The sequence below is a fragment of the Mauremys mutica genome, chromosome 5 (assembly GCF_020497125.1).
Source record: "Mauremys mutica isolate MM-2020 ecotype Southern chromosome 5, ASM2049712v1, whole genome shotgun sequence".
Taxonomy (NCBI): Eukaryota; Metazoa; Chordata; order Testudines; family Geoemydidae; genus Mauremys; species Mauremys mutica.
This window is the reverse complement of record NC_059076.1, coordinates 3380774-3396871: the sequence shown is the minus strand read 5'-3', so window position 1 is coordinate 3396871 and position 16098 is coordinate 3380774. Positions and strand designations below refer to the sequence as shown.

The 16098-nt window shown below is 45.7% G+C and overlaps 1 protein-coding gene across 1 annotated transcript in view; it reads left to right on the top strand.

Moving 5' to 3' along the window:
* LOC123371949 (butyrophilin subfamily 1 member A1-like) overlaps positions 1 to 15860 on the top strand; it is a 42986-nt gene extending 27126 nt beyond the window's left edge. The window contains exons 8-10 of the mRNA XM_045019864.1: positions 13851 to 13871; positions 13969 to 13995; positions 14981 to 15860. Of these exons, the coding sequence (XP_044875799.1) occupies positions 13851 to 13871; positions 13969 to 13995; positions 14981 to 15483 (551 nt within the window). The 3' untranslated portion in view covers positions 15484 to 15860. The remainder of the gene's footprint in view (positions 1 to 13850; positions 13872 to 13968; positions 13996 to 14980) is intronic.
* Positions 15861 to 16098: the final 238 nt, after the last annotated feature.

The following is a 16098-nucleotide window of genomic DNA, read 5'->3' as shown; positions in this document are numbered from 1 at the left end:
GTATTGATAAAAAGTCTTCTTGTTTCCCTTTATTCCCGTAGCTAGTTTAAACACATTTTATGTCTTTGCCTTTCTAATCTTGCCCCTGCATTCCTGTGTCGTTTGCCTATATTCATCCTTTGTAATCTGTCCTAGTTTCCGTTTTTATATGACTCCTTTTTATTTTTTAGATCATGCAAGATCTCGTGGTTAAGCCAAGCTGGTCTTTTGCCACATTTTCTATCTTTCCTACCCAGCGGAATAGCTTGCTTTTGGGCCCTTAATAGTGTCCCTTTGAAAAACTGCCAACTCTCCTCAGTTGTTTTTCCCCTCAGTTTTGATTCCCATGGGACCTTACCTATCAGCTCTCTGAGCTTACCAAAATCCGCCTTCCTGAAATCCATTGTCTCTATTTTGCTGTACTCCCTTCTACCCTTCCTTAGAATTGCAAACTCTATGATTTCATGATCACTTTCACCCAAGCTGCCTTCCACTTTCAAATTCTCTATGAGTTCCTCCCTATTTGTTAAAATCAAGTCTAGAACAGCTTCCCCCCAGTAGCTTTTTCAACCTTCTGAAATAAAAAGTTGTCTGCAATGCAGTCCAAGAACTTATTGGATAGTCTGTGTCCCGCGGTGTTATTTCCCCAACATATATCTGGATAGTTGGAGTCCCCCAACACCACCAAACCTTGGGCTTTGGATGATTTTGTTAGTTGTTTAAAAAAAGCCTCATCCACCTCATCCACCTGGTTAGGTGGCCTGTAGTAGACTCCTAGCACGACATCACCCTTGTTTTTTACCCCTTTTAGCCTAACACAGAGACTCTCAACACTTCCGTCTCCTATGTCCATCTTCACCTCAGTCCAAGTGTGTACATTTTTAATATATAAGGCAACATCTCCTCCCTTTTTCCCCTGTCTATCCTTCCTGAGCAAGCTGTACCCATCCACACCAACATTCCAATCATGTGTATTATCCCACCAAGTTTCAGTGATGCCAACAATGTCACAGTTGTATTTATTTATTAGCACTTCCAGTTCTTCTTGCTTATTACCAGTACTTCTCGCATTTGTATATAGGCATCTAATATACTGGTTTGATCTTGCCTCACAGTTTTGCCCTGACCCTCCTTTCTCTCTGCCATTATAGCCCATGCTCCCTCTTTTTTCCGACCCATCTCCCAGGTCTCCATGTTCCCCACTTACCTGTGGGCTTTGCTCACCTGTCCCCATCGAACCTAGTTTAAAGCCCTCCTCACTAGGTTAGCCAGTCTGTGTCCAAATAGGGTCTTTCCCCTCCTCAAAAGGTGAACGCCATCTCTGCCTAGCAGTCCTTCGTCAAAGCATCCCGTGGGCAAGGAAGCCAAAGCCCTCCTGATGACACCATCTTTGCAGCCAGGCATTCACCTCCATGATGCATCCTTCTCTGCCCGGGCCCCTACCTTTGACAGAAAGAATTGAAGAGAATACCATCTGCGCTCCAAACTCCTTCACCCGTACTCCCAGAGCCCTGTAGTCACTCTTGATCTGCTCAGTGTCACACCTCACAGTATCATTTGTGCCCACATGGATGAGTAGCATGGGGTAGTAGTCAGAGGGCTGGATAATCCTCGACAATGCCTCCGTAACATCTCGGATACGGGCCCCCGGCAGGCAACGTACCTCCCGAGATGAATTCTCAGGGCGACAGATGAGCACCTCCGTCCCCCTCAACAGAGAGTCTCTGACCACCACTACCCTACGTTTACTATTCACAGTGGTGGCAGCAGACCTCCCAGCCTTAGGGGTACGAGGCTTCTCCTCCTGTACCAAGAAGAGCATAACAGTTACCTATTACCACGGCGGGAGGGTTCGGAGCAAGGGTGGAGCACTGCCCGCTGCCAGAAGTAACCAGCTGCCAGTGTCCACCCTGAGCCATCTCCTCCTCCACCAGTGGTGTGTCAGCAGTCCTGCGTACTGGGACAGCTACCTCAGCTGTCTCCACATGGACACTGTCCAGAAATTGCTCGTGGATTCGGATGCTCCTCAACCTAGCCACCTCCTCCTGTAGCTCTCCCACATGCTGCCTGAGAGATTCCACCAGTAGGCACCTTTCACATTGTATTCCCCCCCAGCCTGGATATCAGTAAGTGGAAATTGCAAGTTATAGTCCCTGCAAAACCACACCAGGATCTGGGTAGAAGCATCCATGCTCAGGTGCTCTCTGTGGCTACAGGCGCAGGTGGAGGAGACAGAAGCAGTGCTGGCACAGGTGTTGTGGGTCTTCCTAACCATCGTAAGCCTCCCTCTCAAACTCCCCTGTCTGAAGCTCCCTGTCCACTCTGCTCCCCTGGTCGCTCTGCCTCCGGCTTTTAAAGCCTGCTTGCCCAGGTCAGTCCCACCCCCTTGTGAATCACACTGGGGAAGGCCAATCAAAGGCAATCAAGGGAACAAGATCAGGCACTCAGTCCCAACTGCCACAGCTGCTGTAACTGAAACTGAAGTCACCTGAAATCAGAATCACAATTAAAATTCAAACAGTCGAGCACACTCACTCACACCAATGGCTAGTACTCTGACCTGGTAACCTGTTCAGCAGCGGTATCTCTTGCTCTCCCTCTCAACGTACCCTGTCTGCAGCTCCCTATCCGCTTTGTGCCCCCTATGCCTCAGGTCAGAAATTTTAGGTAGCAGTGTCCATTCAGCCCCCACAGTCACTGTCCCTGTCTCGTGCCCTGCATTAGGGCTCTATAGTGTTGCACAGGCAAACTGCCCTCAGCTCCATCTCAACCGCCTTGACCTGAGATGGAGCCTCAGCAGCCTCCGATTTGAGAATACCTCATCTGTATTTTACTTTCTGTTTTGAGTTATTAGAGTTCATTCATTGCATTTCAGTCAGTTAGTGTTAATACTCCCCTTCTGTTCCCTTTTCTCCAAAAAAAAGGACAATAAAACAATCCCCTCTCTTTATTTTGTTATAAGACTAGCGAACTCCCTGTCCGCAGTTCTTTCTTGTCTCCTCCCTCTGAGGAAGTGAAACCTGGACAAAGTATGCCTGGCTCTTCCAGGTCTAAATGTTGCTTCTCCTGCTGTGAAGCAATTCCAGTCAGTGATGTACATTCCCACTGCATTCGCTGTCTTGGAGAGTCACACGTGCCTAAAAAGTGAACTTTCTGCCTGAAATTAATATCAAGGGCTAGGAATAACCTTGAACTAAAACTATGACTACTAATGATGGAAAGTTCACTCGGCTCAGCCTGTGACCCTGGCCCTGGGACACACACCCCACCCACCCCCATACAACAGTCTCCAAAGTGGCCGAATCCACCTAATTTCTCGGCTCAACACTCTATGGCAGCTTTGAAGAGGAAATTTTTGGATTCCTCTCAAAAAGCCACAAAAAAGCAGGCTACAAGTCATTGGGTAGAAAATCTACCACAAAGACATGAGACTCAACAAGATCAACCACCTTGGTACTGACTGATCTACAACTGGGTACCCACGAGACAACTGGCTCCTTGGGTACTGGTACCATCAGTAAGCCTAAAAACCCAATGGGCACAGGCTATGGGAGTTCGGTACCATTGGGGCAGGGGAAAGGGGTGGTAAAGAGAGAACCAGCTCCTCTAGCTCATCTCTGATATAGTGCTCTAGGGCCTTGATACCACTACTTTGACTCTGCCGAAGACCAGAACAACACTACTGGCCATTTATCAGAGTGCAAAAGTCTCCCACTACTGTCAGCTTCTTCTACATCAGCCATTCCACTCAGCTTACCTCAGTGGTACCACCTGCTATTCTGGTATCACAGGAATTTCATTTTCCTAAAGACTTGCTGGTTTCAGAGATGCCTGAGTCGCCCTGATTCGGCACAGACACGTTCTTGGTCCTGACCACATCTCGGTGCCCAGACATATATGCAGTACCAGTGGAGTCTCCCACAGCATCCATGACAGCTCCACTTCTTCCAAGTGACGATGAGGAGGATGAAGATGAAGATGACAAATTCTCCTCAGTCTCCTTGGAAGGTTCTCTGTCCCACCCAGAAATCTCTGCAGAACCATCTTACCACCATGAGAGACATGATCCATGCAGTTGGTACGGACACCCTTGGGTGCACCCATCAATGCCCTTTTCACTCCCTCAGTGACCATACGGGGACCCGTGGGCAGCCTACAGACTCCAGTTCTTGAGGGCCCCTAGTGTTGCTCATCAGGATAGGACAAGGCTGTAAATCAACATAGACTCATAGACTCATAGATTTTAAGGTCAGAAGGAACCATTATGATCATCTAGTCTGACCTCCTGTATAATTCAGGCCACAGAATCTCACCCATCCACTTCTATAACAAACCCCTAACCTATGTCTGAGTTATTGAAGTCCTCAAATTGTAGTTTGAAGACCTCAAGCTGCAGGGTTAAAGTCTCTTTTACCTGTAAAGGGTTAACAAGCTCAGTAACCTGACGAACACCTGACCAGAGGACCAATCAAGGGACAGGATAATTTCAAATCTCTGTGGAGGGAAGTCTTTGTCTGTGTTCCTTGTTGGCTCTGTGTTCTCTCTTTGGCTTTAAGAGAGGCCAGACATATCTTCGAGTTCTCCAAGTTTTCCTGAAGTATTTTCTTCTATTCAGTCTAGTGAGTATTAGAAAAGCGGACTAGTCTTATAATTTAATTTCTGCATTTGCAATTGTGTGTTTGCTGAAGAATTCTTTATTTCTGTTTGCTGTTACTTTGATTATTCTGAGAAAGGAGGGGGGGAAAGCCTCTCCAGTTCTTATAAGTTAGACCCTGTAAATTTTTCCATCCTGGTATTACAGAGATAGTGTACTTTCTTTCTTTCTTTCTTTTAATAAAATCTTTTCTTTTAGAACTTGATTGATTTCTTCCCTTGTGTGGATTTTCAGGGGAAGGGGAGGGGGGGAAAAGTGAATCCCTCTTTGTTTTGATTCAAGGAATTTGAATCCAGGTATCTCTCCTAAGCACTAGGAGAGGGGAGGGGGGAAATGGGTTGTTTCCCTTTGTGTTGAGATTCAAGTTTGAATCTGTGTTCCCCAGGGAAAGTTTTGGGGGAACAGGGAGTGTGTCAGACACTTAAAACTTGACTGGTGGCAGCAAGAAGCAGATCTAAACTAGGATTTTAGTTTAGAGGAATCCATGTAGGTCCCCATCTTGTGGATGCTAAAGTTCCAAGTGGGGAATAAACCTATGACAGAAGACCTCAAGCTGCAGAGAATTCTTCAGCAAGTGACCCGTGCCCCATGCTGCAGAGGAAGGTGAAAAACCTCCAAGGCTTCTGCCAATCTGCCCTGGAGGAAAATTCCTTCCCGACCCCAAATATGGCGATCAGTTAAACCCTGAGCATGTGGGCAAGACTCACCAGCCAGCACCCAGGAAAGAATTTGCTGTAGTAACTCAGATCCCACCCCATCTAACATCCCATCACAGACCACTGGGCATACTTACCTGCTGATAATCAAAGATCAATTGCCAAATTAATTGCCAAAATTAGGCTATCCCATCATACCTTCCCCTCCATAAACTTACCAAGCTTAGTCTTAAAGCCAGATATGTCTTTTGCCCCCACTACTCCCCTTGGAAGGCTGTTCCAGAACTTCACTCCTCTAATGGTTAGAAACATTCGTCTAATTTCAAGTCTAACCTTCCTAGTGTCCAGTTTATATCCATTTGTTCTTTTGTCCACATTGGTACTAAGCTTACATAATTCCTCTCCCTCCCTAATATTTATCCCTCTGATATATTTATAAAGAGCAATCATATCCCCCCTCAACCTTCTTTTGGTTAGGCTAAACAAGCCAAGCTCTTTGAGTCTCCTTTCATAAGATAGGTTTTCAATTCCTCGAATCATCTTAGTAGCTCTTCTCTGTACCTGTTCCAATTTGAATTCATCCTTCTTAAACATGAGAGACGAGAACGGCACACAGTATTCCAGATGAGGTCTCACCAATGCCTTGTATAATGGTACTAGCACCTCCTTATCTTTGCTGGAAATACCTTGCCTGATGCATCCTAAAACCACATTAGATTTTAACGGCCATATCATATTGACGGCTCATAGTCATCCTGTGATCAACCAATACTCTGAGGTCCTTCTCCACCTCTGTTACTTCCAACTAATGTGTCCCCAATTTATAACTAAAATTCTTGTTATTAATCCCTAAATGCAGGACCTTGCACTTTTTACTATTAAATTTTATCCTATTCTTATTACTCCAGTTTACAAGGTCATCCAGATCTTCCTGTATGACATCCAGGTCCTTCTCTGTGTTAGCAATACCTCCCAGCCTTGTGTCATCCGCAAACTTTACTAGCACATACCCACTTTTTGTGCCAAGGTCAGTAATAAAAAGATTAAATAAGATTGGCCCCAAAACCGATCCCTGAGGAACTCCACTAGTAACCTCCTTCCAGCCTGACAATTCACCTTTCAGTATGACCCGTTGTAGTTTCCCCTTTAACCAGTTCCTTATCCGCCTTTCAATTTTCATATTGATCCCCATCTTTTCCAATTTAACTAATAATTCCCCATGTGGAACCGTATCAAATACCTTACTGAAATCGAGGTAAATTAGATCCACTGCATTTCCTTTGTCTAAAAAACCTGTTTCCTTCTCAAAGAAGGAGATCAGGTTGGTTTGGCAAGATCTACCTTTTGTAAAACCATATCTACCTTTTGTAAAACTATGGCAGACAGCACCGTGTTAAAACAACATCCTATGGCAAAAACTTAAAACAACTTGAAAATCATATTTTTAGGTGTCCCTGCAATTTAGGATTGCTAATTACCAAGCTCTTATGGTGAAATACAACCATATCAATTATTTTACATTAAACACCTTCACTGACCATCTCCCAGCAGCTTCAGGTGATCATTGCTGAGGGGCAGCTTCTTGCAAGGACATTGTTGCAGGCCCCTCTCTAAACACCGCTGGCACAGCTGCCTGCTTCATCTCAACAGCAGTGGGCATGTGGAGGGCTTCTTGGCTTCACCTTTCTGACTTTCCAAGGGAAGTCTAGTCTACTGTGGAGGTCCTTCCATTTGAAGGATCCAAATCATTTGCAGAAAAAATGGATGTGTGGAGGCCAAGAATTAATTAATAAAGGTTTGAAGGGATCTTAATGTATGTTAGCTAATATAGCAGAAGTTAAGATGTGACCCTGCATGCTGTGAGATATGTGGTACAGAGAGAATTGTGTGAAGAGTCGTTACGACCTTGTGAATTGCAGTCTTGTTTTCTGTTCTAGTATTGCAGACAAATAAGATAACGAATAGGCTTATGTATAAACAAATGCAAATGTTTACTTTTACTGTCTCCAGGTTTGCTAGCCACTGTCTGTTAAGAAGGTATAAACATTGTTATGATTGTTTACTAATTGAGAGAGATCCGTCCAGGACAAGGGGCAACCCAGTTCCTGACACTCTCTCCCTCTTGTGTTCACTAGAGAAATAAATAAAGTATTTTGATTTTGCTGCACCCAAACAAAAAGCGAGAACTGAGTTTTTCTTCGACAGATGAATCCCTCCACAAACTAAAAGACTCTAGAGCCATGTCGTAGGTTTCACCCCCACTCCGGACTTTAGAGTATAGATATGAGGACCTGCATGTGAACCCCTAAGCTGAATTACCATCTTAGATCTGGTTTTGTTGCCACCACTCCCAAGTACTAACTCCCTTCCCTGGGTAGTCTTAAGAGACTTCTTCAAAAATTTCCTGGTGGACACCGATCCAACCTCTTGGAACTTAATACAAGGAGAATTTAACCATCCTCCTTCCTTTCCCTCACCAATTCCTGGTGAGTCCAGATCCAATCCCCTTACATCTTAACACACGGAAAAATCAATCAGGTTCTTAAAAATAAGACTTTTAATTAAAGAAAAAAAAGTAAAAGAAAAAAAACCTCTGGGAGCAATTAGCATACCAGCTACTCTCACAGACAACAGATTCAAAACACAGAGGATGTTCCCCTGGGCAAAAACTTAGTACACAAAAGAATTCCCAATTTGATTATTCCTCTAATTGCAAAAGACAAAGTCACAAAAGAAAATAAACATAAACCTATTTATTCTTTTCTAAAACTTACTACTCTGATAAGAGGCTGGTTCCTTGATCTTTTTCACTCCGGCCAAAACTGAAACTGACTAAACGAAGGAAACTTCCCTCCTTCTTTTTGAAACGTCTTGTTCCCCCATTGGTTCCTCTGGTCAGGTGTCAGCTAGGCTAGGTGAACTTTTTAACCCTTTACAGGTAAAAGAGGCATTAACCCTTAACTACCTCTTTATGACAAGCCACTTTGCATTCACTGAGAATTTATGCAACTGCACAAAAAAGGAAATATAATAAATCACAGATGACAGACATCCCAGCCTCATAAATTTTCTCCTCCCCAGAGGCATTATGAACCCCAACAGAAAACACAATGAATAAATAGAAGATCAACTGCCCCACAATCATCAACATTACAGCCATCTACATCTATGAATGAATTCTGATGTGTTGTCTGAGGCCCCGAGTTACCACCCCCATTTTAATTTGCTGCAAAAACCCCAAAATCACCATTAGTTTGGCAACTGCCTTGCTCTTTTTCATCAAAACTGGGACCAAGTGGATTTTGGAGATTATCTCCACAGGATATTCGATCCATTTTACCTCCCTCACTCCTGCCTACCCCCCACCCCGGCCCTCCTCAGGAACCCGTCTCATGAGCAGCTTTTACATCAGGAAACAACCTATCTTCTGAACATAAGGTTCTATAGAACCAGTTCCTACTCAACACAGAGGGAAGGGCTTCAACTCCAAGTACTTCCAGGTACTGAAAAAGAATGGTGATTGGAGACCCATTGTGGATCTAAGATCACTCAAGAGATCTGTAATGACACACAGCTTCAAGATGGCTACTCTTGCAGCAGTAATCCCATCTCTGGACCATAGGAACTCGTTCTCGACCCTTGACCTACAAGATGCTTATTTCCATATCGCGATCCACAGAAGGTTTCTAGTATTCACTCTGGGACAAGACCACTTTCATTGTCTGCACTCAGAGTGTTCTCAAAGGTCCTTCCTGTGGTTGCAGTGCTCCTTCGCAAACAAAGAGTGATAATATTCCTGTATCTGGATGATTGCCTGCTCAAGGCATGCTCCTTTGAGGATGCTTTGACACCCTCACAAAAGACTGTGGACCTATTTCTCCAACTGTCTCTAAAAGTAGACATTCAAAAGACCATATTAACTCAAGTATAACATCTGGAATTCATAAGGGCCTACCTAGATGCAGCAGACGCCAAAGCCTTCCTCCCCTTATGCAGGTTCAACACTATAGACAACTTAATCTTGACCACCCTCAGACCTTGGTCAGAATTGGTCTTCAACTACTGGGACACATGGTAGCAGCCACCTTTGTAATAAATCACGTGAGACTCCACAAGTACTGCCTTCAGTGATGGTTCAGCACAGTATACATACCAGGCACACACAGTATAAACAAACTTCTATTGATGCCCTCAACAGTCAAAAACTCCCTTGACTAGTGGAAAGATCCTCAGAATGTCTGCTCAGGAGTTCCCTTCACTCAACCACCCTCAAACTCTGAACAAAGACTCTCTAGATGGATTTCAGACTCCATTACCCATTGCTATCACACTTATGGCATTCAACCTTCCTGTATAGGTCAAACTCACTCCAGGAGATCTCTCTCTACTTACACCACCTTACTCAAGAATGTTCCAGTCACAGACATGTGCAGAGCAGAAACTTGGACATCTGCTCACCCATTTGCTGAACATCATGTAGTCACCCACAACTCAGCAAAAGCACCTTAAAAGTGTGGGGGGGGGCACAGGCCCCTGAACTGTGGTTCCACCCCACATGCCATGCCCCCCCCCCGAGGCACCGCCCCTGCCCCTTCTTCCTGTGCTCACGCCACCCATTCCCCCCAAGGCCCTGTCCTCACACTACCTCATCTCCCCAAGCCCCTGACCTTGCACCAACCCTTCCCCCAAAACCCCAATTTGACCCCTCCTTCCCCACAAGACCTTGCTTGCGGCTCACTCCTATCCCCCCACACTTGACCTTACAGCTGCCAAAAAGTTGAGGGAGGGCCTAACCCCTTGATCCCCCCTGTTCCGGCACCCCTGCATCCGGTGCTATATTTTATTCCAGTGTCTGATGCTCAGTACTAGACTCGACTCTGAAACTCCACCCCTCCATTAAGGGTACTGCTGCAGCGTTGCTGAGAGCAGAGCAACCATAGAGACACCACTGAAAGAAGACGAAAGGGTTACTCACCTTGTGCCGTAACTGTGGTTCTTTGAGAGGTGTGTCCCTGTGGGTGCTCCACTACTTGCCTCCTTCCCCTCTGTTTTGGTGCTCTTACCTATGAGCTCTGTGGTAGAGAAGGAACCGGGGGCAGTTTGTTTGCACAGCACTATATTGACCCAATGCAGAGCACAAGATGGGGAGAGTGTATGTATGGGCCAAACAGAAACTGCTACCTAAAATCTCTGATGTGAGGCCCAGGGGTATGAATACACAGAGTGGAGTACACAGAGGGACACATCTCGAGGATCTGCAGTTACTGCACAAGGTGAGTAACCCTTTCTTATCCCATTTTACACTCAGGGAACTGAGGCCCAGAGATCAGGGCCCCAATTCAGCTAGAATCAGGCTTAATTTTAAGCGTGTGAATAATCCCATTATTATAAGTCAGTCTCTCACTGTCAGGCATTTTTTCCAGCCCTCAATTAATTTTTGTGGCTCTTTTCTGCATCCCTTCCAGTTTTTCAACGTCTTTTCTTCAAATGAGGTCAGCCAGTTGTTCAGGCAACCCCACAGCCAGATGCACTGGCTGCCAGCCACTGCTGGAGTGGCTCAGGGCAGCTGGTCCCAGGGACCACCTGAGCAATGGTCCCTTGGGCGGCCAGAGCAGCTGCTGCTCAGTGGCCCCTGGCAGCTGGTGCCACTGGCCATGCCCCCTCTCCAGTAGCGGCCCCCCTAAGATTTATTTAGGGGTACTTATAGTATGTCTAATGGCCTCTTCTATCTCTCGCTCTGTGATAGGCCCTTGTTCTACCTCCATCTGAAAACTCGTTTCCTCTATTACAACTACCTCTTCAGGATTTGGTCTATTTAGAGTCTCTCTAAAATGCTCTGCCCATCGATTAATTTGTTCTTTCTCTTCTATCAATATTCTCCCATCCTTTCCTCTAACCGCTGTTGACCTATCACCAGTCCATTCTCAAGACATAAATCTACAAATGACCATTATCATTTCTCTCTCCAACTCCTTCCCGCCCCATACATCCTTCATACCCGTCGTTATTGGAACCGACTTTAGCGTTGAAGTCGCCCATCAAAATCAGGATGTCGTGGCATGGGGTCTTAAGTATCTCTTCCTGAAGTCTGATATAGAACAAGTCTTTTTCCTCTTCCTCGGCTTGTTCAGTAGGTGCATAACATTGGATGATGGTGGTCTTCGCATATCTGGAGAAGAATCTCGCTCTTATTATTCTGGAGGTAACAGGACTCCATCCTAACAAACTCTTTCTCATCTGTTTGTCGACAAGGATGCCCACCCCTTCATGGTGATATCCATCTGTGCGTCCTGAATAAAAAATTGTCTCACCAGAGTCCAGTGTTAACATACCAGTGTCCGTCCACCTCATCTCACTGATCCCAAGGATGTTAATACCATATTTTCTCATTTCCTTTGTTACTAATGCTGTTCTCCCTGTTTCATACATTGTTCGAACATTCCATACCGCTATCTTTATTTGTTTTTTGGGTTTAACCAGAGACTCCATCGAAACAGGGACTTCCTTTCGGCTTTGATCCCTGTTTGTCATATTTGGCATCTCTGGCTGGCTACCCACGATTTTGTGAATTTCTGGAGATTTGATTGACGTTTGAAGAGGCCATTAGACAGACAAAAGAAAATAGGGCACCAGGCGAAGACAGAATAACCGCAGAAATGCTAAAAGCCGACCTGAATATGAGTGCCGGATTCTAGAGGAGCTATTCAACAAGGCATGGGAAGAAGAGAAAGTACCTGAAGCCTGGAAGAAAGGTATCATTGTGAAATTACCAAAGAAGGGTGATTTGTCTTTGTGTGATAACTGGAGAGGTATAAACCTGTTATCAGTGCTCGGGAAGGTTTTCTGCAGAGTCCTGTTACAGAGAATAAGACAAGCAGTAGAAGAGATCCTGAGGGAAGAACAAACAGGATTTAGGAGTGGGAGAGGATGCGTTGATCAGATATTTGTATTACGTATGATAATGGAACAATCCCTTGAATGGAACTCGACACTGTTCATTAACTACCTTGATTTCGAGAAGGCATTTGATAGCGTCCACCATCCATCTCTCTGGAATATCCTAAAAACATATGGATTCCCTCCGAAAGTTATTAACATCCTCAAAGATATGTATGCCGATAATAAGTGTTGTGTTCGCCATGAAGGACAGCGGAGCGAGTGGTTCCATGTGAGAACGGGAGTTAGACAAGGATGTGTTATTTCGCCCATCCTATTTCTTGTGGTTATAGACTGGGTGATGCGGAAAGCCACCGAAGATAGGCCAAGAGGGATCGCATGGGGACCCTCTGGTCATATTGAAGATTGTGACTTTGCGGATGACATCGCCCTGATTTCAAGCTCTCAGATGGACCTCCAAGAGAAGACTGATAGAGTAGGTAGAGCAGCAAGGTGCGTGGGACTTAATATCCACAATGGTAAGAGCAAAACAATGAAAGTAAAAACAGCCAGCTCGACGAAGACAGTAGTATGTGACGTGGAATTGGAGGAGGTGAACGATTTTAAATATCTTGGTAGTTACATATCAGCTGATGGTAATATTCAGAAGGAGATATCTACGAGAATTGGTCTTGCAGCAACTGCATTCTATAGACTTCAGAACATTTGGAGGTCGGCCATCTTGCAAATGAAAACCAAGGTAGAGATCTACAGGTCGAACATCCGCTCTGTGTTGCTTTATGGAGCGGAAACATGGAGGACCAACAAGAAGATAGAAAGTCGGCTTCGGGGTTTTGAAGGAAGGTGTCTTAGGCGAATTCTTAACATACACTGGCCTCAGCGTATCACCAATGTTGAAGTGAGCCGATTAACGGGCATTAACAACATAGTGGATGAAGCCAAACAACGTAGATGGAGATGGTTGGGGCATGTGTTGAGAATGGGTGCTAATAGACACCCTAATATTGCCCTACGATGGACACCACAAGGAAGAAGGAGGAGAGGTAGACCATTGGGGACGTGGCGAAGGACCATTGAAGAGGAAATGAAAGGCATGGGAATGAAGTGGGATGAAATTTGCTGCCTCGCTCAAGAACGAAATGAATGGAGGACAATGGTTGACGCCTTATGCTCCACTGGGAGCGAATAAGAGGAAGAAGAAGAAGACGACCTATAGTATAAGTTATGAACTGGTCACGGTGAATTTTTTGTTTATTGCCCGTGACCTGTCCACAACTTTATCTAAAAATAACTGTGACTAAATCATAGCCTCATGCATGGTACAGGGGTGACTGAGTGAAGGTTTAAGGTCTGTGATATACTGGAGGTCAGACTACAATCATTCTGGCCTTAAACTCTGTGAATCTATGAGTTTCTGTAAAAACTACACCACAGGTGAGCCTGGCTAGGGCAGGGCCATGGGAGCCCAGCGAGGGTCAGATGCCAAGAAGGGGTGTGTGATCCATGGAGAGATCTATGAGGATGGAGCTCAGGCCAGGAGACCTGGGCAGAAAGAGGCCAGCAAATAGCACAGTGGAGAGGGCAAAGTGGCCCTTTAAAGGCACATTCCCTAACCCAGGAGCTGTTGTAGAACTCACTGCATATTCATGTCTCTTTGTTTGCAGAGAAATCCCTGCCTGAACTTGGTAAGTGCCATGTGCCTCCTTTCCCGCATATGACATTGTGTCCTATGCCAGCAGGCATGCTCCGGGGACTGCTCACCTCTTGTGTGTTTGATTTCAGGCTGGAGTAAAGTCAGCAAAAATTCAGGTAAGTGAAGCTGGTATTTTAATGACAGATACACACACATGCACACACACACACACACACACACACCACTCTGCTGCCCACAGATGCACACATGCCAGAAGTCACAGGGAAAGAGCAGTATGGTCAGCAAAAATGCCAGATTCGTCCTCAGTTTCCTTGCATGAAACAAATGCTCACACTTAACTATGGAGTCACGAGTGCTCCAGTGTAATTGCAATACCTTAGAGTGCTCCTGAGGCCGGGAACTTACCCGCTGTCAGTTCAGGGGGGTAGGTGCTGACAGAAGTTGGTAATTATGGTTCAGAGTTGGGGTTTTACTGGACACACATGGTGAATTCTCATGTATTGTGTTGTTAATTGACTTCATGAATTAGAAGAGTTCTAGGAAACTGTAAATTACCTTAACTGGCTGTGGGTAATTGTCTTAATGCTTTTTGGACTCTGGTGAAATCTCTGTTTTTACAGAGCTGTCAATCAGTAGCTCTTTGGCCAATTCAGTTCAAATTTGGTAGAAAAATTCTACGTCAGACCCAGACCAAATCTACCAAATTTGAGCCTGATACGACTCTGTGGGTGTTAGAATAGAGGGCTCCCAACTCAGGTGTAGATTGGAGACTCAGTTGTGGTGTTAGCTGTGGAGATGTGGGAGCGGCCCCACAGCACAGATTTTGTGGTAGGTGACTACTGAGTTAATGTAATGGATGAAATGATGACCGTGTGTGTCACACCTGTGCTCACTCCTCAGAGTGCCCTCGGTAGAGGTTACAGACAGGCCCAATGGAAGCTAGAGGCATTTCCAGCTCTTTCAGGGGAATCATTTGCCCCTAGTGCCTGGGAGGAGCGCTGCAGTGAAATGCAGAGAAGCAGGTCCCCAGGAGGTAGAGGCTGGAAATCAGTGTCCTAGCTAAGTAGAGCTGGGGGGTAGGATGGGAAACAGCCCCTATGGGTTGGGCTCTGCCCCTGATGCTCTGCCACATCTCTGCAGCGATGGTGATTCTGGATCCGGACACGGCTCACCCCTGCCTCCTGGTCTCTGAGAATCAGCGATCTGTGAAATGGAGGGATCTGTGGCAGGATGTGCCTGACAACCCTGGGAGATTTGACTGTGAAACCTGCGTGCTGGGATTGGAAGGGTTCACCTCGGGGCAACACTACTGGGAGGTAGCCTTTGAAGGTGGTAGGACCTGGGCTGTGGGGGTGGCCAGAGAGTCTGTCAGGAGGAAAGGCTGGATCAACTTTTCTCCTGAGGAGATGATCTGGGCCATGGATCAGTGTGGGGGCCATTTCCGGGCTTGCACTTCCCCGGATATCCTCCTGCCCCTGACTGTGAGCCCCGGGAGGATCGGGGTGTATCTAGACTATGAGCAGGGCCGGGTGTCATTTTATCAACCTGGTATGGAGGCCCCAATCTACATTTTCACAACCTCTTTCACTGGGAAGCTCCACCCTTTCTTCTGGGTGTACTCCCCAATCACGCTGTGTCCCTGAGATATGGCATGGGGGGAGATAGCACCTCTCATTGGGGCCCAGCCCTGCCCATGTGAGTCTGGCTGTTCATTGCACTGAGCTCACACAGAGGTGGCTTGAAGCCACTTTGCTTTTCATTGTTAAAGTGGCTAGTAACTCCTGAGGATGTGGCTGCTTCCGGCTGAAGGCATGTGCAACATGCCAGCAGCACACTAAAGATGTGCAGTGTATGGATACCAAATGCATCATTCCTTCTTTTCTTTGTATATGCACAGCTCTAATGCAATTGGTCTGGCAGTAAGGATTGCTCATTGGATGAGTATTTATGCTAATCAGTACATGAACACTAGAACTGGCTGGAAAATACATTTTAACATTAAATAAAAATATCAAAGAGGTGTTTGTTTTGTTGTTTTTCTGAAATGGGCAAATTTTTCATTTTTCAAAATTTCACATCACCTATTTTTTATTCTCAACATTTGGGATTTTACAAATGTAACCCCCAAGGAGATTCCTGGAGCTCTGTCTGCTGGCAGCTCAGGGAGGAGGAGCCAAGGCAAACTCAGAGTCTGCCCAGCAACCAATAGGGAGTGGAGATGCCCCTCCCAGGGAGTGGAAGAGAGGGGAGAAGCCATT